The sequence below is a fragment of the Bemisia tabaci genome, chromosome 8 (genome assembly GCF_918797505.1).
Source record: "Bemisia tabaci chromosome 8, PGI_BMITA_v3".
NCBI classification, from domain to species: Eukaryota; Metazoa; Arthropoda; class Insecta; order Hemiptera; family Aleyrodidae; genus Bemisia; species Bemisia tabaci.
In genome coordinates, this window is record NC_092800.1 from 1,893,513 (window position 1) to 1,916,046 (window position 22,534).

The 22,534-nt window shown below is 41.3% G+C and overlaps 1 protein-coding gene across 3 annotated transcripts in view; it reads left to right on the plus strand.

Annotated features, from left to right (window-relative positions):
• LOC109030447 (limbic system-associated membrane protein) overlaps window positions 1-22,534 on the plus strand; it is a 688,975-nt gene that overhangs the window by 481,955 nt on the left and 184,486 nt on the right. For all 3 annotated transcript variants that reach the window (XM_072303110.1, XM_072303109.1, XM_072303108.1), the window contains one exon: window positions 6,752-6,853. In XM_072303110.1, coding sequence (XP_072159211.1) covers window positions 6,752-6,853 — 102 coding nt within the window. The remainder of the gene's footprint in view (window positions 1-6,751; window positions 6,854-22,534) is intronic.

Genomic DNA, 22,534 nt, shown 5'->3' on the forward strand with positions numbered 1-22,534 from the left:
GGGGGGGGGGGGGGGTGCGAGTGGGGCCATTGAATTTATGGCGCGGGGCCGGTCCGCGGTTGGGAAACGGACCGTTCCGAACGGGGAACGGGGAACGGGGAACGGGGCACGGCTCCAGGGTAGGTGATTCCCGCGTTGAACTCTGCCGGGATCAAAGCAGGCCGAGTATTAGCATGTTAATTGGGCGTAATTGAAACTGCTTTGACGCCGCGTCCAACCCGCCCGAATAATAGCGAGCGCACCCCCCCCCCCCATTCGTTCCTCGGCTCGGTCGCGCGCCAAAAACACGGAAAAATGATCCGTTCCCGCGAACCACGAATCACGGTCCCAAAAATAACAAATCGATGCTGGATACAGGGGAGCTCGGTTGACAACTCAAAGTCAACGTTAAAAACGCACATTTGATTGTTAATAATTTTTTTCTTTTTTTTCTCAAAGTGAGCGACTGATAGTGATCACTGTTTGCTTTTAGCTGATGGGTTTTTTGCAAGAGACACAGTCAACTAAATGCAATTTCTACAGTTATAATTGCTCCAGAATCACGTTGGTCACTCCAAGAAAATCTGATATCTACTCCTTAGCGCGCAATCTAAGATCCTACTTTAAAATATTTTTACACGTGAATAGATACAGATATAACAATACAATCTGTAGTAGTTACGTAATAGTTTAATTGAATTTTTTTTTAAAAAAACTTGAAAGTATAAAAAGACTGGATATTTTATTGGTGAAGAACTTTAAAGCACGAATGCGGCTTGGAGCGCCTTCAAATCCCAGTAATACTCTCCGCCTCCTTACCTTTGCAACTTGTAAGTTTTGATGTCACGACTCATTGTATTCCTTTACAAGGATCAATCTCCTGAGTTATACTACTGAATTTTCCCCGAGGTTCGCTGAAATTACCCTTTTTACGATGCTGCATTTGAGGCTTCCTTAACTAACCTTCAGTCACCACGTAAATCATATGGGGACGGAAATAAGCTGTGTAAGAAACGACTATGAATACGACCCCTTGCCTCATTCCAATCAGATTTCCGTCATAAATTGTTTATGGCGACCAAAAACTTAAACGGATGTAAAGTTGACAATGCGACAACACGGCAACCCCCACAGCGAAGCATCAAAAGTTAAACGGGAGGCCAGGGCAATTGCGACTGCAGTTGCAGTTATATGTGTTGGAAGGGTCGTAAAGTTTGTAAATTTTTCCGCCAACACTTTGCAATGCAGTCCTGATAATGCATTTGTTTACATCTTTTCACGCAGCGTCAGATCGCCCCCCCTTGTTGCCAAATCGCTTGAAAAACAACCCAACTCCACACCTGGATGCGTGAATTTGAGTCACTTCTCTGCGCTGAATCGGCACCAGCGCGGTACTTTTTCGGGGGTTCACATCGGGCTCATTACTGTAATTGAACGGGTTTTTTTTAAAAAAAGACGTAAACCATCCGGGGTTTCTGTTTAACCAACGCTCTTTTTCAATTCAATTGCGATTCCTATGATGAGAAGCTCCGCTCTTTCGGTAATTATGACCTTCCGCTCTGCTTTTATTAATAGTTTTCATGCGCACTTCTCGTTATTTGCTGCGGTCCGGTGGGAAGTTTTATTTGAGAAAAGGCATAAGTGCTGTAGAATCGCAACGGTAGGTATGATTTTTATCCTGAGCCTAGAATTACTTTGATTTTGAAAGGATGATTTCTGATGAAAGACAGCGCTCGTACATGGCGGTTGAAGTTAGGACGGCATTCATTCATCAGTTAGTTTGGCTGGTAACGAACATAAAGGGGAAGAGGTCATAAGTTTTTAATTTAGACTGAACGGCTATTTTGGAATTCTCGTAGAATTCGGAGCTCTTAAATTTTCGGTATGCTTTGCTATCGGGTGCTTCATTTTTAAAATCTTTTTACCAAGAATTTCGTTTATTCTAAAAAGTGGTAACAACCAAATATGAAATAAATTCGCAAAATTTAATTATACTTTGATTTGAATGAACCATCGGATGATTCCCCTCAAACGGAAAAGTTTGTCTAAGAGAAAAAAAATGAGTCGCGAAAAAAGGAAAATAGCAAAAATTGACGTAAGTTCGAGGAACACAGCAGTAAATTCACATTATCATGTTAATTTGTATCACCCTTTTCAGCCGATGTCTAGCCATCAAATTCGTTACTTATTTGTCGTCGAGAAAGTTACCACACAAGCATGCAAAAGATGAGACTTAACTATGGCCAAAGTACGAACCCACGTATCGTCGTTTGCATCGTTACAGACTTGATCTTGTACTTTATTTTCTCATTGGAAAACTAGTCAACGTAAATTCCGCTGCCTTTGCGAATCGCATGACCGAACCTCTGCGATTGTACTGTTTCAAGATTCAAACCGCCTTCAAATACTGTGATTCTTTACCACATTACATCAGAGTCGAAAAAGTTGTCTTTTTGGCGCCTGCACTAACCGCACGTACGTTGCGCAGATTGTACCCAGTCGGAGATCTGCTACGTATCAGAAACTTGAGACCAAACCTCTGCGAATGTATAGCCTCAAGATTCAAAACGCCTTCAAATGCCGTGATACTTTACCACATTACTTAAGAGTCGAAATAGTTGTCTGTTCTGCGCCTGCACGCGTGTTGCCTGTTGCACGTATCGGTCCTAGTCGGAGATCCTTTACTACGATTCAAAACGCCTTTAAACACTGTGATATTTCACCGCATCACGTTATCTCTCTAGCTTCTTTCTTTTTACTACTTGGATATTCCGAAGAAATTTCAAGTTATATTTAGTTGACTTTTTTCTCTTCGAAAATAAAAACAGGAGGAAAGATTCTGAAACCATCCAAGGAAGATACGCGGTTTTACACTTTCACCATCTATATTGTTGTCTTGCTTTACATAAAATTAATAATTCTGTTTATTTATCGATGGAATTCGTCAATTCTTCGTTACCCGAGCGACTTCTAAGAGTCTTTTGGACGCGCATTATCAATGTTACGGAAAATATTTTTAATTAAAAAATCCGATCCCAAGTTTAATTTATGGCTCTGCCGATCATCAGAGGAAACTAATTGGGAGAGAAACACGCTTCTTACGCCAGCGTATATAGTTTAATGCAAAAAAACATTTATGAGAGAGCCAGGTTGTCCTTTGATGCAAGAAACTGGGCGGGGTTTTTCATCGCGAAGAGGAAAAGTGCACCGGCAGAACCGTGCCACCCAGACGTAAAAATCTATGTAATTTTTAAAATGAACCTTTGTTGAAGAGTTCAGACCAACTTATTGTTTTCGTTTAAAGTTCCGTAGCCTTTGCCTAGCGATGGGCGAGCTTCCTCCTTTGAAGTAGCGCAAAAAAAAGTCGAAGACTCAACGCGTAGAACTTTCGCGCTCTCAAAGGCTCAGCGGCTCAACAGCTTAGCACTTTAATTTTAATTTTTTCTACTTTTCCATCATCAACTTAAAATTTTGTCGTACTTTAATTGGGTTTTATTACGACGGCGGAAGGGTAGTATCATTAAATTAGCTAAATTTAAGTCTGACGGTTCGTCATGGAGATGCAACACGCTCTTCTAGTGATATTAAATGTATTAACGTGATATTTATGTGCATATTATACTATCCATACTATCCATACTAATTGGAACGTATACGTAGTACTTGGGAGCTCCTTGGTCCCTGGATAGATAGATGTCTTTATGGATGAGCCAAAAAAGCGGCACCTCTTTGCAAAAGTCCAATGGCAAGTACACGAGCAAAAAATAATTTTTTACAACTGAAAGAGTTAAGTAGTCAATTTACTACAACGATTAGCAACTATGCTATTTACGTCGGAGACCAGGGATTTACTTCAAATTTTTAAATTTACATGCTTAAATATGTTTAAAATTTCGGTAATTACTTTTGGATAATCAAAACTTAAAGGATAGATGTTTGGAGGGAGGTAATTTTGAATTTCGATGCGGGTAGCATCGGGTTCTGGGCGAGAAAGTAAATGATGGTCGATTGTAAGGGGATAATGTCGACATAGAGAGCAAAATGGAAGTGGAGACTTTGAAGTTAAATGTAACAGGTAGTAATGAAGCATAAAATATACAAAGTCCTTTCGATAGGCTCATGAACGCAGTTTCACTCGGAAAACACCTAATATCACAACCAAACTTCTGAAACTCCTTGTCTCCCTAAATTTAAAAATCTAAATTTTTGTATATACACCCATCTTCCAAATTCTTTGTAAAGACGTTAATAGCCTAGGATGCTGAATGTCTATAAATAAAATAGCTAACTAACTAACTAACTAACTACTTAACGTACATCCAACGATGCATGATCTCTCAGGCACTTTGATCTGAGTCACGTCTGCCTCGTAATGTCGCTGCCGCAAGTCGCGCCTTCAATTTCGGGGGCCGGCAATTTTGCCGCCTCCCATGGTCGAATAGTTATCTCATGAACGCCGTGCAGTATCTCTCTCGCCGGGACACATGCTATGAAAGCTGCTGTTATAGTAAGGGGCTAAGTAATCTAAATTTTCATAATCAGAATTCTCAGCCTTTGTATCCGAATCTCGTGGTTTTAATCTGTATGAACCTAGAATACTTTACCTCAAAATACTTTCAAGAATAGATCCTTGCAAAAAATTAGAACGATAAAAATAAAATATTCGCAAAACCTAGCGAATATTTTATTTTGTCTTCTGTGTTTTTTGTGTCCGTAACGCATTTTAATCCTTTTCAATAATCCATCCTCAGACTTATACTACTAAGCTGTATTGCAGGGACTTTCTTTTTTTAATAATACTAAAAATAGAGCCCTTCTCCATTCCTTCTTGATAACGCAAAAATTATATGGGTGTCCTGTCGGGAGTGAGTTATTTAAGAAAATACTGTAGATGTTGTCCTTAACGAAGTTACGGAAACCGAAGGTCTGTTGCGCTGTAAATCCCTGTGGCCAAGTTTCGTTCAAACGGTTATTGTTGAGTCACAGGGAATCGAACAATGCAGAATAATTGGCAATGTTGGCTTGCGAATAAGTAGTCATGAAGGAATAAGATATACGTGTTCCTGAGCTCTCTGAGATTGATGAGGTCAATTTATTCTCCTCTAAAGACGCGAGAGCGTGTCTCGTAGGATGTCTCTGCGTCTCACAGTGGTTAGGAATCAATTAAAAATTGATCTGAGTAAAGAAAGATACATCTCCTTGTTCTGTCCCAAGATCAACTATATCGAATCTCGCGAAAAAAAAGTTAAGGAACACTCCAGTGTTTTGACCGTCAACATTCCAAATTCTGATTTTTTGGCAAAACTTGATGATACACTTACCTCTACGAATTGAGGTCCTTTCCCCCTCGAATGGCTACGAAATACCCTTTAGCCGCGAGTGGTGGGGCACAGTGGCGTGGCGTGCTTTGTGGTACATCGATTGCTCTGCCATTTAAACTTATGGGAAAGGATCGATAAGCAGGGTGTTCGTAATGAACACCTTCTCTACCATAGCTTCGAATGGAGAAATATCGATAATCGATCATTCACGCCTCGCCACTGATGATGCATAATTTGGCAAGCGGTTTGTTAGCTAAATCCTGGCAGAACGCAAAGTATTCCAAAAACGTCAGTTTTCAAAGTATTTATCACGCTAATACACGTTATATTTTCATTTCTTACATAAATTCGTAAATTGAGACAATTATTGATTTTAGAAGAACCAGTTGCGCAGCAATGCAACTTAATTATACCATAATTCTCAGTACTAATTATGCTGCCGCACGTTATTTCGGTTTAATTTCTTACGTAAAGTTGTAAAGTAAACCAATTATTGCTCCTTAATGAGACCAGTTGTACAATAGAGAAATGCGACTTAATGGTGGGTCTCGTCTCTGTATCACGCAGTTTCGTCTTTGAACACTCCAGAGTTTTGACCGTTAAAATCAGTGGCGTGGCGTGCTTTGTGATATATCGATTGATCTGCCATTTAAACCTATGGGAAAGAATCGATAAACAGGATGTTCGTAACGAACACCTTACTAATCGATTTTTTACCAGAGCCTCAAACGGGGAAACATAGATAATCGATCATTCACACCTTGCCTCTGGTTGAAATGTCAAAAGCTAAGTTTTTGGTAAAACTCAACGATAATTCGACTTGTAAGTCTCTTTTCCCTAGCTGGAACGACCACAAATACCCTCTAACGGTGAGTGATGAGGCATAATTTGGCAAGCTCGTTGTTAGCCTAATCCTTTGGCAAAACGGTGAAGGGGTAAGCCTTTGGGCGGCGCAAAGGCAGCGGGAGCAGCGTCTCGGGCGGGTTGTTTAGATTAATGGAATGGGGCCCGGGCCCGGGCTCGGGTGAATGACAAGCGATTAGCGACCTGAGCAGGCCTTATCAACGTGCGTGAAAGAGCCCCGATTTCGCTTAATTAGTCACCGCTCAAAGCGGCAAATTATCTCCCCCCCCTCCTCCCCCGAGTAGGGGCTCAGCTCCGTACACCTGAACGCAACGTCAACGTATCCTTACGACTCGTCTTCCCGACGCATCCTTGCAATTTGCCTCAGGTATCCGTTTCAGTGACGTATTGACGTCAGCAGCCGTTTTACTGACGTATCGACGCCAGTGCGGAGTTTCGAGCGGTGCCATGGCGTGCTTTGCGATGTATCGATTGTTCTGTCATTTAAAGCTATGGGATAGGATCGATAAACAGCGTGTTCGCAACGACCACTTTCTTAATCGAGTCTCTACCGTAGCTTTGACGCCTTGTGGATTTTTCTGTTACAGATATCTTGGATTAGGAGGAAAGACTATCACTTGCTGACAGTCGGACTCACAACGTATACGGGTGACGAAAGGTTTCAAACCATTCACGTCCAACATTCAGAGGTGAGAATTTTAAATGATTTCACCTGTCAATTCTTGCATGCAGTTTTTACTTCATTTAACATATGATTAATGTACTAAAATAGAAATTTTGTAATTTTGTATATCGTGAATTTTTAATATTATTTATTTATATGACGTAAGGTGCACTCCTGGGCAGGTTAAAGACGCTTAGTTGTTGAGTTTTCCGTTGAAAAAAAAAACACACTCACGAGAGAAAATTGGGTAACGAGAAATGAGGGGCTTGGAGGACAAAGTGCATAGGTGCAGTTTTTGCAATTTTGAGAAATACGTGTTCGAAGTTCCGAAAATACATGGATCTATATTGCGGAAAAAATTTCAAACTGACTTTTTGATGCTTAAGAATTGGACTTTGGGAGCGAGTTTCTCACAGAATATGCATTAAGACTAATTTTACTTGAAATCATTAATGTCTAAATTTTTTTCAAAAACTGCATTTATGCGCCTTGTTCTCCAAGCCTCTTATATGCAGTTAGACTGATTCTGCCGTGCAAAGTAAGAACGCCGTAAATCCATCAAGATTTTTCTTCGTTTTTTGGAACTCAACACTTTATAAAATAAATACTGTTTTAACCATGCAAAATAAATACAGTTTTAACCATGCACCTCAAATTTTCAGGTTAAGTTCTTGATAGTATTTGCAAACAAATTCTGCAGAATCATCGTCCAAAGGTACGCAAGTCTTTCTGCTATGATACATTGTTCCCAAAAAATGTGAAATGGCGTTTACGGCGTTTTTGCGTTGCACGACAGGGTTCTGATTAAATTCGCAAAATTTTTGATCTATCTACCGATTCGTTGATAAATTTAAACCTAGTTTTGTCGCTCAAAGTTTGATGCGATGAAGTCACCAGCGTCTGGGAGTCACGGCACGCCCTCGGCTCTCGGTGTCGGACGTCCGAGATAGGATTCCGTGAGGGACGACGTCGATAGTGCGTCAGTCGGCAAAGCGCCCGGGTCACGTCTAATGTTCGTGTTTGCGAGGAAGAATAAGAAAACGGGGAAGAAGAAGAAAATAAATAAAGGAACGAGACAATGAGGGATCGGAGAGCTAAAACTGCAGTAATTAAGAGAAGAAAGAAAACACGGTCGGAGGAAGGAGAAATTTCGGGGGACGAAGGGGGGCGAAGGGGGGAGGGGGGCAAAATTGAGTTTTTCAAAAGGACGGAGGAGCGGCCCCGGAGCGAGCATAATAGAATGATAACACAATTGAGTGAAGGGAAAATGAAATGAGAGAGAATAACCTCCATAACCTCCGCACATTCGCTCGGAATTTCGCCAGCCGAGTTTCACACTCCGAATGGGCCTCCATCTCCGTCCAGGTTGCCGGATTCTCCCGCGGATGAGTGTCAAGCAGGACAAGACTGCCGTGCTAAGGAGGAACGTCGTATGAACATTCAAGAGTTGCCAAATTTACGTTAATAAAACATGCAGTTTTGACGACGTTCGTGCACATTTCTCTTTGAAATTTTCAGATATTTTAGATTGAATTGCGTACAAAATTGTCTGAATTTTTAGGAAAATAATATACACAATTTTCCCGGTAAATTCGGTTTTTATCATAGGAAACTTGGCAACGTCTGAAGGCTCATACGGCGTTCTTCCTTAGCACGGCGGAATACTAGGGGACACGCTACCTAGCCGCTACGCGGCCCCCCGTGTGTAAGTCGAAATGGATTGGGCCCATCCACGGGCTATGTCTTGGATTACATTTTGCGATGAAGAACCACTATTTTTGACTCATTTTAGAAACATCATATAAGTCATTGGTTTCCCTATGCAGAAGTTGCTTTTTAGAAGAGCCAGAGTTAGTGGTTCCTTCTTGCAAAATGTAATCCTCACATCAACAATCACCAAAATTAGGAAAATGGGCCCGGTAGATCTATAGTAAGAATTAGACCGCGCTAAGCAGAAAGGAACTAAGCCTTACCAGCTATTGCCAAATTTAATTGGATAATTTAATTTTTACATAAAAATGGCTGTGCGGGTTTTCGAGGAAATTTCAGTGAATTTTTCCACATTACGAAGTGAGTCCCTTAAAATTTTCAAAGGAGTATGCACAAACGTTCCCCTGTAAAAAATTAAATCGCCCAGTTTTTGGCAGAGCTGATGTGGCTTGGTTCCTTTCTGTTGAGCGCGGTCCGATTGTGACAAAACCTGAGCATTTACATCGTATAAATGGGATAATTCACGACTTTATCACGTATATGGAAACGTGGGTCAAATTACCAAAATCTGAATGGAGCGAGCTCATCCTAGGACTATCACCTGGAGAATAGCTCCAAAACTATGGAACTCGACCCTTTAGAACCGTGGAACAAAATGTGAAAGAAATGATCATTTAGGGGGTTAGAGAGCTCATAGTAATTAATACTTTACGGAACCGGCACCGACAATCTGAGCGATGAAATCGGATAAAGAAACTTTCAAGTTCGAGAGTCAATCCTATTTCTCGCTCAATGATGGTTCATCAGCTACCTGTTGAGAAAATATCGAACGAAATTTCCTATTGATGGCTCATGCATGTGGTAAGCAATCATGTTAGTATTGCTGAACCAATTGCTCATCGCTCATCTGCCGTCGTTAGGTGAATCTCAGATTTGTCCCGAAAGCACCTTCACCTTGTGGGGTAGATAGCAGTGCAAAGTCTCTTAAAATATATTTTCTCTGTTTTCAAGCGATCATTGAAAATACGAGGGGCGTTCAATAAGTAAGTATCCCCCCTCTCTAAAATCCATTAGAATGGACCAATTTTAAAAATCTTGGGCTCAAAATCTTTCTTAGGATATTTTGAGTTCAACAAAACAAACCGCAACAAAATCGGACTATGTGCGGCCGAGCGCGAGCCGTTTGAACGCGCCAAGGTGCTCGACGCTCCCGCCGAATCCGCGAGGATTTGAAGTCCGCTACAGGAGAAGAGCTTCTCTGCCAAAGCCTCAGTCGTTCATCTTTGACGAAAAATCAAAGAAATTTTTGTAGAATAAGGGGCTTACCTCACTTCTCCACATAACCAGCTCGATCCAAGCAGGTCTGATACTGAGACTAAGAGAACAGCTTTTGGATGCCTCGTGCGTGGAAGTCTTTCAGCTGACCGCGGATGAAAGAGTGGACGGCTTGTTTGACCTCTTCCACTGATTCAAAATTAACTCCTCCGAGTTCAGATTTCAGATACGATAATAAATGGCAAACCAGACCACCATTTATTCCCGTTCCTGAAATCTGAACTTGGAGGAGTTAATTTTGAATCAGTGGAAGAGGTCAAACAAGCCGTCCACTCTTTCATCCGTGGTCAGCTGAAAGACTTCCACGCACGAGGCATCCAAAAGCTGTTCTCTTAGTCTCAGTATCAGACCTGCTTGGATCGAGCTGGTTATGTGGAGAAGTGAAATAAGCCCTTATTCTACAAAAATATCTTTGATTTTTCGTCAAAGAGGAACGACTAAGGCTTTGGCAGAGAAGCTCTTCTCCTGTAGCGGACTTCAAATCCTCGCGGATTCGGCGGGAGCGTCGAGCACCTCGGCGCGTTCAAACGGCTCGCGTTCGGCCGCTTATGGTCCGATTTTGTTGCGGTTTGTTTTGTTGAACTCAAAATATCCTAAGAAAGATTTTGAGCCCAAGTTTTTTAAAATTGGTCCATTCTAATGGATTTTAGAGAGGGGGGATACTTACTTATTGAACGCCCCTCGTACAAGGGCGCCTGGCTCCACTTGACCGCTACGCTACCCCAACCCCCTATCGGCGCTGGGTCTCCTCCTCCCCCCCCCCCCGCCCATGAAGGGAGCCTCCCTGGAGAAAAATACCTCGAGGGTAGTTCAAGTATTGCATGAGGCCTTGATTTTAGAATCAAGCAATGAACATTTTTCACACAACGTTTTTGGTTTGTTTTTGTTGGAGTTTTTCAGCCAACGTGCGTTAAAATTTCAGCAAAATCTCAATACAGAGGGAAAAAGTTCAAATGAGCACAATTTTCCCTCAAAGAGATATCTCCTATTTTGTGCAACACTAGTTACGACCATACAGACCATTTATTGAGATTGTCAGCTTTATGCTGATATGTTAAAGCACGTTGGCTTAAAAACTCCAACGAAAACAGTCTTACGACCAGTGCGTCCACCGCAATTGGTTTGTGTACAACATTTTTAAATAAACTCTGCAAACGTCGTCAAGAGTGAGTACATAAAACGTCGAGTGAAACTAAGCAACATAGCATTATTTTTACGTCGGAGAGAGTCTGACCGCTCTATTTGTTGTAAGCGGAATGAAGCTGAATTTTTTCAATAATGGAACCAGCCGCAATCGTTGTAAATATACCCCTAATATTGCTGAAAATCTCATACATATTGTCTTGAGCACAACTCTGCCGAAAGTTGAACTAACTTCATTTACGGAAAGTTTGGATTGCCGTAAGGTTTGAGCGGAGCAAAACATTAATGAAAGAGCACCAAGCACTTGGAAACAAATGCATAGTCGCACGTAAATGAAAGCTCGCTCCCAACTTGGGTATGGGACCAGATCAACAAGCTTCTATTTATTTCATGCCGGAACACAAAGCTGATGTGTGGGGAAAAAAAGAAACACTCATATTGCTTGCAACGATGTGAAATGACCGTTGTCATTTTCTTTCTTTGAAAAGAACGGATGAACTTTTTGTCTGCCTTTCTCTTCGATAAAACAGTGAAAGCCGCACTTGTAGAATATGAGGGTTGTTGGGAAAAAGAGAATGCGCAAAAATTAACGTCATCCCTGCTGCGCTGTAAGCTGTAAGTCCTCGTCATCCTCTTGAAAGAATTGCGCTTACTTACAGCTGTCTTGTGCTATGTACCCTTTTCTGCCAACATTTACCCTTAAAATCCATTGAAATTTAACCAAGCAAGCATGCAAAAGATTGCACATACGATAATCTTATTTACACGATTAATCTCTCTCTTTATGTTAAAAGTTAAAATTCGTTATTTCCTAACATTTTAAATTATAAAATAACAGGCTTTTGAGTGATTTTTGAAAATCTAAGATAAACGGAGAGTTTGTTTTATTTAATTTCCTACTCAAACTGTGCAAGGTCAATTTTCTCAAAACTTCATTCCTGAACTTAGCCTAATTTATTGGGGGTACCGCCACAATGAAATGTAAATGTCCAAATTGGGACTCAACCTCTACTTCTTTTTTTTCACGAATTACGGAAATATGTAGTCTTCCTAATGGACTTATTTATGTCAACAGAAACTGTGTGATGATTTAAACCAAAAGGAACTATTTATACAGATTTAAAGAGCTGTTTTGTGAACGACTATGAATGGCGACCCTCTGTTTACTCTACCGTGCTGAGGAAGAACGCCGTATGAACCTTCAGGCGTTTCCAAATTTCCTTCGGTAAATCACGAATTTCTGGAAAAGTTTGTTAATACTTTTCTTCCAATTTTTCAGACAATTTTGTTCTCAATTTTATCTAAAATATCTCAATGCATCAATGAAAGATATGCACCAGTTTCCTAAAAAAATACATGTTTTATCCGATGAAAGGCAACTCTCGAATGTTCATACGGCGTTCTTCCTTACCACAGCAGTATTGTTCTTTTTGATTCCTCATTTTTCCAAATTAACATCCATTAAATGGATTTTTCCGGTGAAGCTGGCAACAACGAGCAGAGCACTCTTGCGTCTCCTCGTGGATCTCTCTAACGTAAGAGCGTACCGCAGGTTCCATTGAGCCCTGTTTCATACATAAATCCATGCTTTCTGGAGCTCATGAGGTAATTGAGTTACGCCCTAACGTCGTGTTACGTGACGTTTTGAGCCCGCACCTTGACCCATATCCGGCGAAAATTAATCTGGCTCCCGACTCGCAGGAAAATGAATGCAGTCGGGTCTCCTCTCTGAGTTGGATGTATTTATGCTAAAGGGAACTATGTCACCCGCAATCTCTATGCACATAATTCCTTTTAGCATGAATATGTTCAGTTTTCAAAAATACGCCGGAAAATTTAATCCACTAAACGACGCGCACCCGGCGGGGTAATTGGGATACTGAATGAGCACCCGCCATTTTTACGGGACCCATCTTTGTGCTCCGGGGAGGAAAAAATTGGAACGCTCCATACTGCCGTGCTGAGGAAAAACGCCGTATGAGCCTTCAGGCGTTGCCATTTTTCCTTTAATAACCAACGAATCACTGGGAAAATTCTGAATTTTTTCCTTCCAATTTTGCAGACAATTTTGTTCGCAACTTAATCTAATATATCTGAAAATTTCGAAGAAAAATGAGCATAACTTCCTTCATAAATACGCAATTTACTCAGGAAAATTTGGCAACTCTCGGAGGTTCATACGGCGTTTTCCCTTAGCACGGCAGCATAGGCGGACGAGGGGGGGGTAGAATATTTTCCTTAACTTTTTGCAAAAACTGAAACCGCGCGCATCAACAAGATTTTTGTTGTAGAAATTCATGACTCAACTTTGAGTTTTAAGAGTCAGGCATGCTCCAAATTTTCCAAATTTACTTCCCATATTTTGCATTTGAAGAAGTTAAGGAAAAGGAGGAGTAACGTTTTGGGCCTTTTCCGGCCCCACCTGGATTTTGCTAAATGTTTCATATTTTCAAAGTACTAGTCTTAGGTAGACTCTGTGCCAAATATTAGACCGAACGGAGCCCATGCAAGGCCGCAGCAGCGCCTCAAACCCAAAATCCTGGAATCGAAAAACAATTATTTTCGTCGACTTTTTCGACTGTTATCACTCTGCCAGCTCATGCTTCCTATGTATTTTTTTGCGTACTTTTCGTTTCTGGCCTTTTTAAAGGCCTCCGATAAGTTTTAAGGGGCCTTATGGCCCATTGTTGCCATTTTTGGCCCATTTTTAGGGGTTTTTTTCCATTTAACACATTCGAAACTTAATTTAATCCAAAAACTGTGTACATTTTTGAAAAGTACGTAAAAAATGAATAAAAAATGTTCAGTAAAATTTTTCCTACGTTGCCAGATTTCCGAGAAAATTGGTCCCAAAGTGTCAAAAACGGCAAAAAATCGATAAATCGCCGCGTCTAAGGTTCAAGAAAGTGGAGTACATTTTTCATACTGTACCAGATAACAGCTCTTATCCATCCATACAACATACTAAAATATCATAGTTGTACCTGGATTCCCACGATGTGAAAATTGACCGAGATGTCGATTTTAGCGGCCTTTTTATACTTGAAGGCAGCTCTTTTGAATGTTTTTCGACCTTAGTCCCCTCTATGGGTGTGTACTATATGTATTTTTCTACGTACTTTTCATATCTGGCCATAAAAATGGCTTCCTGTGAATTTTAAAAGGCCTAACGGTCCATTGTTGCCAATTTTCACCAATTTTTAGGGGTTCTTTCAAGTTTACGTGTTTGAACCTTAATTTAATCTAGAAACCGTGTACAATTTCGGAAAGAACGTAATAAAATACATAAAAATGTGACTTGTACCTTTTCCCTACGTTGCCAAATTTTCGAGAAAAATCGTCCTGAAGCGCCAAAAATGCCAAAAATTGGATGAATCATCACGTCGAAGGTTCCAGGAAGTGAATTTCAAGTTTTCTTTCACTACAAATAACGCATCGAAAATGGAAAATTGCAATGCATCTCAAGGAACATGTAATGGCGCAGATGAACGTGACAAAACGGGCCCTTAAGGTGCTTTTACTTTATCCTTCACTCCAGTTCACCTCTTTATTCCTATAACCTCGAGATAATCCTTGGTTCTCAAGATGCTTTCTACAGGCCAAATGTACCGAACAACAGAAAATGCGTGGAGAAAGTGTCCCATGATCTGCATGAATGTCATAATTCACTTCCTAGAACCTCCGACGTGATGATTCATCCAATTTTTGGCGTTTTTGGCGCTTCAGGACGATTTTTCTCGAAAATTTGGCAACGTAGGGAAAAGGTACAAGTCACATTTTTATGTATTTTATTACGTTCTTTCCGAAATTGTACACGGTTTCTAGATTAAATTAAGGTTCAAACACGTAAACTTGAAAGAACCCCTAAAAATTGGTGAAAATTGGCAACAATGGACCGTTAGGCCTTTTAAAATTCACAGGAAGCCATTTTTATGGCCAGATATGAAAAGTACGTAGAAAAATACATATAGTACACACCCATAGAGGGTGACTAAGGTCGAAAAACATTCAAAAGAGCTGCCTTCAAGTATAAAAAGGCCGCTAAAATCGACATCTCGGTCAATTTTCACATCGTGGGAATCCAGGTACAACTATGATATTTTAGTATGTTGTATGGATGGATAAGAGCTGTTATCTGGTACAGTATGAAAAATGTACTCCACTTTCTTGAACCTTAGACGCGGCGATTTATCGATTTTTTGCCGTTTTTGACACTTTGGGACCAATTTTCTCGGAAATCTGGCAACGTAGGAAAAAATTTTACTGAACATTTTTTATTCATTTTTTACGTACTTTTCAAAAATGTACACAGTTTTTGGATTAAATTAAGTTTCGAATGTGTTAAATGGAAAAAAACCCCTAAAAATGGGCCAAAAATGGCAACAATGGGCCATAAGGCCCCTTAAAACTTATCGGAGGCCTTTAAAAAGGCCAGAAACGAAAAGTACGCAAAAAAATACATAGGAAGCATGAGCTGGCAGAGTGATAACAGTCGAAAAAGTCGACGAAAATAATTGTTTTTCGATTCCAGGATTTTGGGTTTGAGGCGCTGCTGCGGCCTTGCATGGGCTCCGTTCGGTCTAATATTTGGCACAGAGTCTACCTAAGACTAGTACTTTGAAAATATGAAACATTTAGCAAAATCCAGGTGGGGCCGGAAAAGGCCCAAAACGTTACTCCTCCTTTCCAGCGGATAGTGAGGTTCTTTTTCACAGATTTGGTCGCTACTAATGTAGAAACCAAGATTGTTGTTGTGTTCAGTCCACTCAATAGTTTTTACTTAAGATGGAAATAATCAAACCAGACACCTGCGTGCTCTCCATTGTGATTGGAAGGTACCCAGTCTGTGAGATAACTATTCGAACTCCTAGGATATACTGGTTGCGTCCATTAATTTTGAAGGAACTTTTGCTTCCGGAGGCCTCAAATATTAAACGTGTGCAAATCAAACTCCTTTGGAAACGCGTTTTAAGTGGATGTCTACACCGTTTAATTTAATCAGTTTGCAAAAAGCGACAAAAATACATAGCTGAAGGACTTGTAAACTTGCCAAAATGATCAAGAATTGCGTCTCATGTGCCTCATAGTCATGCTTTCAACGTGCTCAAAAAACTCCGGAAACTGAACTTTCTCACGTCCAGCATCAGGAAAAAGCACAAAGTTAAAGATGTTCTTAAAGGGTATTTTCCGTGATGCACAGACAATTTGCCGAGACAGAACGGAAGATTATATCGGTTGAATTGAACCAAAAAACATCCTTTTTCCATCATAAAGTATGAAGAGGTTGGATAGGAGACAGTCGGAAGGTCTGTGTGGACGTTATCTAGATATTTATGCGCTGCTTGGGTCTCAAGATGACTTTCATACTGTTGGACTTGTGATTTTAAGAACATCTGTCCTAATTCACTCTAAGTATCGATTCTCACAGTCCGAAACCGCGCATATCCGTTTGCGACGTTGTATAGACTTCCTCTCATACTTTATTTTTCATTATATAGAAAAATAGTGAACTTAATTTCTTGGAAACTTGATTATCCTCTGTCGGCAGAATATCCTGTACAAATTTTTAGTTATGAGGGCGATTTGTTTCTCTTCAAAAAAATAAATCGGAGTAGAAATTTTGAAATCTCGCAATGAAGATCCGTGGTTTCTCATTTTGGTCATCGATATTGGTACCATTGAACTGTGTCGGTTGTATACTCACCGGAAAAAAGTGAAGTTGATGTAACATTCTGGATGTAGAAGTAATGTGCGAGAACCTAGAAAATGCTAAATCGTCACCTTCCAGGCAAAGTATCACAAGCGCCATGCGACGTTTAAAAATTTCCGCCACCATTTTATTTTTTTACTGAGAAATTGTTGGTTGAATCTGTTCGAAAATTTCACTAAATTTTATCGGCAACACAAAGAAAATTCGGTGTAATTTTCGGACAGCTTCGTTGAACAATTTCTCTGTAAAAAAATATAATGGCGGCGGAAATTTTTAAACGTCGCATGGCGCTTTTGATACTTTGCCTGGAAGGTGACGAAATCACCCGCCATAGCGGTTACTTTTACATCTCGGCATTGTTAAAGTAACTACTGTAGAGGGTAATTCAGCATTTTGTAAGTTCTCACACACTGTTTTTACATCCAGATTGTTAAATCAACTTCACTTTTTTCCGGTGTTCCGGACAAATTCCAAGTTATCAAGTCGGCTTGTTTCTCTTTTAAATAATAGAATAGGAGCGGAAATTTTGAAACATAGTGAGCGATGGAGATACGTGGATTCGCACTTCAGCCGTCGATATGACTCCATCGCAACCACTCGCTTCCACCAATAGGATCCTTCTTCATCCCTCTTGTCTTCTTTGTCTATAGCTATGTCTATCAATTTCAACAATCAGTCCGTTGGTAAAAGAGATTCCCTAAAAATTATTGATTATCCGATTTCTTGGACGTATGAGGTTTCATCAACAACCGATCTCAATATACACTCCCGAGCAGTATTCTGCCGTGCTAAGGAGGAACGCCGTATGAAAATTCGAGAGTTGCCAAATTTCATCGGATAAAACATGTATTTTTGAGGGTATTGGTGCATATTTTTCATTGATGTTTATAGATATTTTAGATGAAATTGAGAACAAAATTGTGTGAAAAATTGGAGGAAAAATATTAACAAACTTTCCCAGAATTCGTGATTTTCCGAAGGAAAGCTGGCAACGCCTAAAGGTTCATACGGCGTTCTTGCTTAGCATGGCAGTATTTGGCAATGGCGGAACCGCCTGGAACCGAACGATGGGAAAATGAAATATTTACCAATCGCCCGCGCACCGACATCCCGACTCAACCAGAACGGAGAGGGTTAAGGGGGGGGGGGAGTCATAGTCGTCGCTGCGAAAGTTTTCGCCGTAAGCAGCTCCGACCCGATAGGAAGGAGCGCCATGGCTGTAGACAGGCCATCGCGTCGCGTCGGGAGGCGGAGGAAACGGGGAGGGCGAAGAAGAAGAACAACGAGACATATTCACAATTACCGATTATGATTTTCCCGTTTTTCCGCCGGCGCTTCGCCGCCGTCGCGCAGTGGGCCCGCCCTCGCCACCCGCCAGACACGCCATCCTCCGGAGGAGAAAGTGCAAGGGTATTCTTTCGCTGAGCATCCTCACAGATTTTTTTTTGCTCTTTAAAGAAAAGAATGTTACTGCAGTTCAATGTTGTCAAAATTTCATTCACAGTTTGGAATTTGACTCGAAAATCGCACAGATTTTCCCTGGGATGCCTGACAATGGAACACTAGACAAGGTACGAATTTAAGCATTCTGATACATGTTTCTTTACCAGAATTTCAAGTAAAACACTATTTGCGCAACGAAAATTACTGAAGTCAACTCCTAACGAAGATATCAACGTTTTTATTTCACAATGGTCACGAGGAATTTGAACTGTCCGCTCACAAGAAACTCAAAGCTCTACGTGAGTCAAATCGCGCACTACAACGATTTCAGCAATCTTCTCAATCGAGCAGTCTTCATTTCCCACCATGTGTTGTTCAAACGATAAGCGATTTGCTATAGCTGAGCCGAAGCGTCAATATTGAGATTGCCAGATTTTTATATCAAATGGACTGTCATGATAACGTTTAGCGCTCAATGTGAATCATGCAGAGCTTTGAGTTTTCATGAGCGGCTGGTTTGAATTCACGCATCAAGAATCATTAAATAGCTTCGTAAGGAGTTTATTTTTATAATTTTCGTTGTACGCATCGTATTCTCCGTGAAATTTTGGTTGAAAAACACGTATCAGAATACTGAAATTCGTACCCTGTCTAGTGGTCCATTTTAACAATCAGTCAGCAGGGAAATCTAACCAGAACTGCCTCATTGGTTGCATTTCAGACTTGTTGAAGGGGCACGGCCAGTTCATTTGCATATCCGAGACTGAGGAGGAATCTCTGGTGCGTTGCTGGTTGCATGTAGGCGATTTTGAAGTGGTTTTGGACTAAAAGCGTGGGTTTTGCGTTGCCGGTTGCATGCAGGAGATTCCGAAGGGGTTTTGGAGTAAAATCGTGGGTTTTGCGTTGCCCGTTGCATGCAGGAGATTTTGGAAGGATTTTGGACGAAAAGCTTGGGTTTTGCGTTGCTGTTTGAATGCAGAGGATTGATGGGGTTCTGGAAACAAAGCGTGGGGATTGCGTTGCTGGTTGCATGCAGGATATTTCGAAGGGGTTTTGGACTAATAACGTGTGTTTTGGCCGAAATGCGAGCGGAATGGAGCCTTGGGCGCGGCGAGCGTGGGCGCGCGTCTGCCTGCACGTCCAATTACGCTGGCGTGAGACCCTCGCTCGGCTCCGAGGATCCCGGACCCGGAACTCGCCTGCGGCCTCGCGCAACGTTCCCCGTTTCGATCCCTTCGCGAAAAATTCAACAAATACGGATCGAACGGCATACTCGCCACGTATTACCGAATAATCAGCTCTCATCCCATGTTAAATATATACGATTAATCGCACAACTTGGCAAGCGTGTCCAACGAGTGGGACGCGTAACAATGCTCCAAACGAGACACGTCAAAAGCCAAGCGCACAACTTTCATCCGAGTCCCCTCCTTCCGAAACCCCCCTTTTTTTCTCCGAAGAAAAGATCCCTGAGGATCTGCAAATTTGTCGTTTTTCACGCCGGGACGGAATATTTTGTTTTCCGTCTAATTAAGAAGGTTTTTTCAATAAGTCGTGCTTCTTGTGATACGGATGAACAATTGATTGCGAGTCAAAAGATGTGATGCCTTGACCGAGTCACGATACGTGGATCCCTCATGATGAGATATTATGTTTTGTTATGCTTGATTTCTGAATGCCTTTTTCTCTTCATAGACTTGCTCCATTAGGTTCTACAAAATTGTTGTTTTTCACACAGAGGACAACATATGTTGTTTTCTACGGGAGGAGCCTTATTCATATTCGTTCTTTAATCAGCTTATGTCATCAGAAGGCTATGCATGGTTAACGACGTGGTTATGGAAGGTTTAATGAGATCCTTTAAATAGTGCCATAAAAAGGGACATATTTTTGCGAAATAGTGACAACAACATGGTTTAAAATTTCTTGAGTTCGGCCACTTTGGGTTACTTTAAGTTACTTTCTTTGAGGACAGATCGACCAAAACTCCTCGGTTGATCGACCAAATTTATAGTAAAATTAACCGAAATCGTAGGTTACTCGGAGACATCTGAGGACGAGGAAAGTTTCCTGTCGCAGCAAGATAATATTACCAATTATTTAAAGCAAATTTCTGGGAATACATCTTAAAATTCGTCCTCCAAGTTTTGAGCAAATTTAACAAGCGACTTTATCAACATTTAAACATTTTCGAGGGCGGAACTCTTTTTGGTAGTCTATACATATCACCTAAAAACCCCCAGTTATATGAATGCGGAACAGAATCCATTCTCTTCACGGAGTGACTCACACTATAACGGAGCGGAATCTATTCTCTTTTTGCAGAATGTCATATGCTTTTATGGTACTAATTTCACGTTGTATTCATATCAATACATATAGAACATACATGCACAAATTTTGAATATTTTTCTTCAGATTGTTCAGACAATTTTGTTCGCAATCCGATCTAAAATATCTGAAAATATCATGAGAAAATATAAATAAATTTCTTTCCCTCAAAAATACATGTTTCATCTGGGGAAAGTTGGCAACTCTCGGATGTTCATTCGGCGTTCTTCCTTAGCACGGCAGTATGGACTCGGGCACAAAATTCCTCTCCTCGATTTTTAACACTGTAAATTATTGACATCGTAATTATTCGACAGTTTCCATGGAATATACTTACACCTTGCTTTCAATAAAGTAACATTTTTCGTCGCGTGCTACCTGTGGAAGCGCACCTCGACAACCGGGGTGGGAAACGCTGCCATGCCAAGGAAGAACGCCGTATGAACCCTCAGACGTTGCCAAAATCGAATTTACTGAGAAAATTATGAATATTTCTTTCCATAATTTTCACACAATTTTGTACACAACTTAATCCAAAACATCTGCAAGTTTCAAGGAAAAATATGCATGAGTTTTGTCAAAAATACGTGTTTTATCAAGGGACATTTGGCAACTCTCAAATGCTCGTGCGGCGTTTTTCTTCAGCACGGCAGAACGGACGCGTGGCTCGGACACGCCTCGCGAACTCGAGGCTGCTCGTGAGTCGTCGTGAGTAAAGAAAAAACGCCGTATGAGCATTCGAGAGTTGCCAAATTTCCTAAATTAAAACATATATTTTTGAGGAAAGTTATTCATATTTTTCCTTGAACTTCTCAGATATTCGAGATGAAATGGCGAACAAAATTGTCCAAAAAATTTGAAGAAAAATATTCAAAATTGTCCGAGTAAATTTGGTTTCTAGTGAAGGAAATCTGGCAACGTCTTGAGGCTCATACGGCGTTTTTCCTCAGGACGGCCGAGTGGTGCGGGCCCGTTAATTAGCCGACGACGACGGCTCGGGCTCCTCCTGTCCCCGGGAAGGGCGACTTCATTAGCGGCGGATAATGGAGCGGAGAAATCCGAGTGTCTCCGAACCCAACTTCCATTTGATGAGGTTTCCACTCCGACTCGAGTAACCCGACCCCCACCTCCGTCCTCACACCTCCCCCGGACCCGCACGGCAAGGGAAACACGGAACAAACTTGCGAAATTATGATTAGGTGTTATTACCTCCGAGTCCATAAAGTCCCCCCCCCCCCCGCCGCGGGTGTCGAGGGGGAGTGGAGCAAAGTAACGGAAAAGTCGTCTTCGTTGAATGTTTTAATGACAGGGCTCTTCAAATCTGAAGATTTCGCACCACTCGAGCGGTGCGCTCTGTTGTCGGATGGCCGATTCATAGTTGTCTTACACAGGGAAAAAACCGCGTGTTGCCAAATTTCTCTACCACTGCGTAATCTCTGGTAAGAAACACGTGAAACCTTGGTGACGCCCCTTCGAAATGTCCAAGATGCCACCCGGGATACATGAAGATACTCGAGCGGTGCGCCCAGTTGTCGGACGCTCTCGATTCATAGTTGTCTTTCACAGGGAAAATACCGTGAGTTGCCAAATTTCACTGCCACTTTGTAATCTCTGGTAAGAAACAAGTGTAACCCTGGCTAAAGTACCTGTATACGAGAGAGTATGCCATCTCAATCCTTTTACTACTGCCGCTTCCTGATTGGTTGGCTATCGTGGAGCCCCAAAGTTGGACCAATGTAAACAAACCCCGGCCCCTCCGCTCCTAGCTTGGCCCAATGTAAACGAACAAGATGACGGAAAAGTTCTACAAAGTTTTAGACGTGATTTTGGGTGGGGTAGAATTTTTTTTATATCCAACTTCTGAATTGAGTTCGGGTCGAACTTTGATGAATATTTTTTCGAAAATCAAGCATTGAGTGTGATTATTATTCATTTCTCAGCCGATAATACGTGTTCCTCTGGGTCAGGTTTGTTTCCATTGGTCCAACTTTGGAGCTCCATGATAGCCTGAAACCGATGAACCAATCAAAGAGC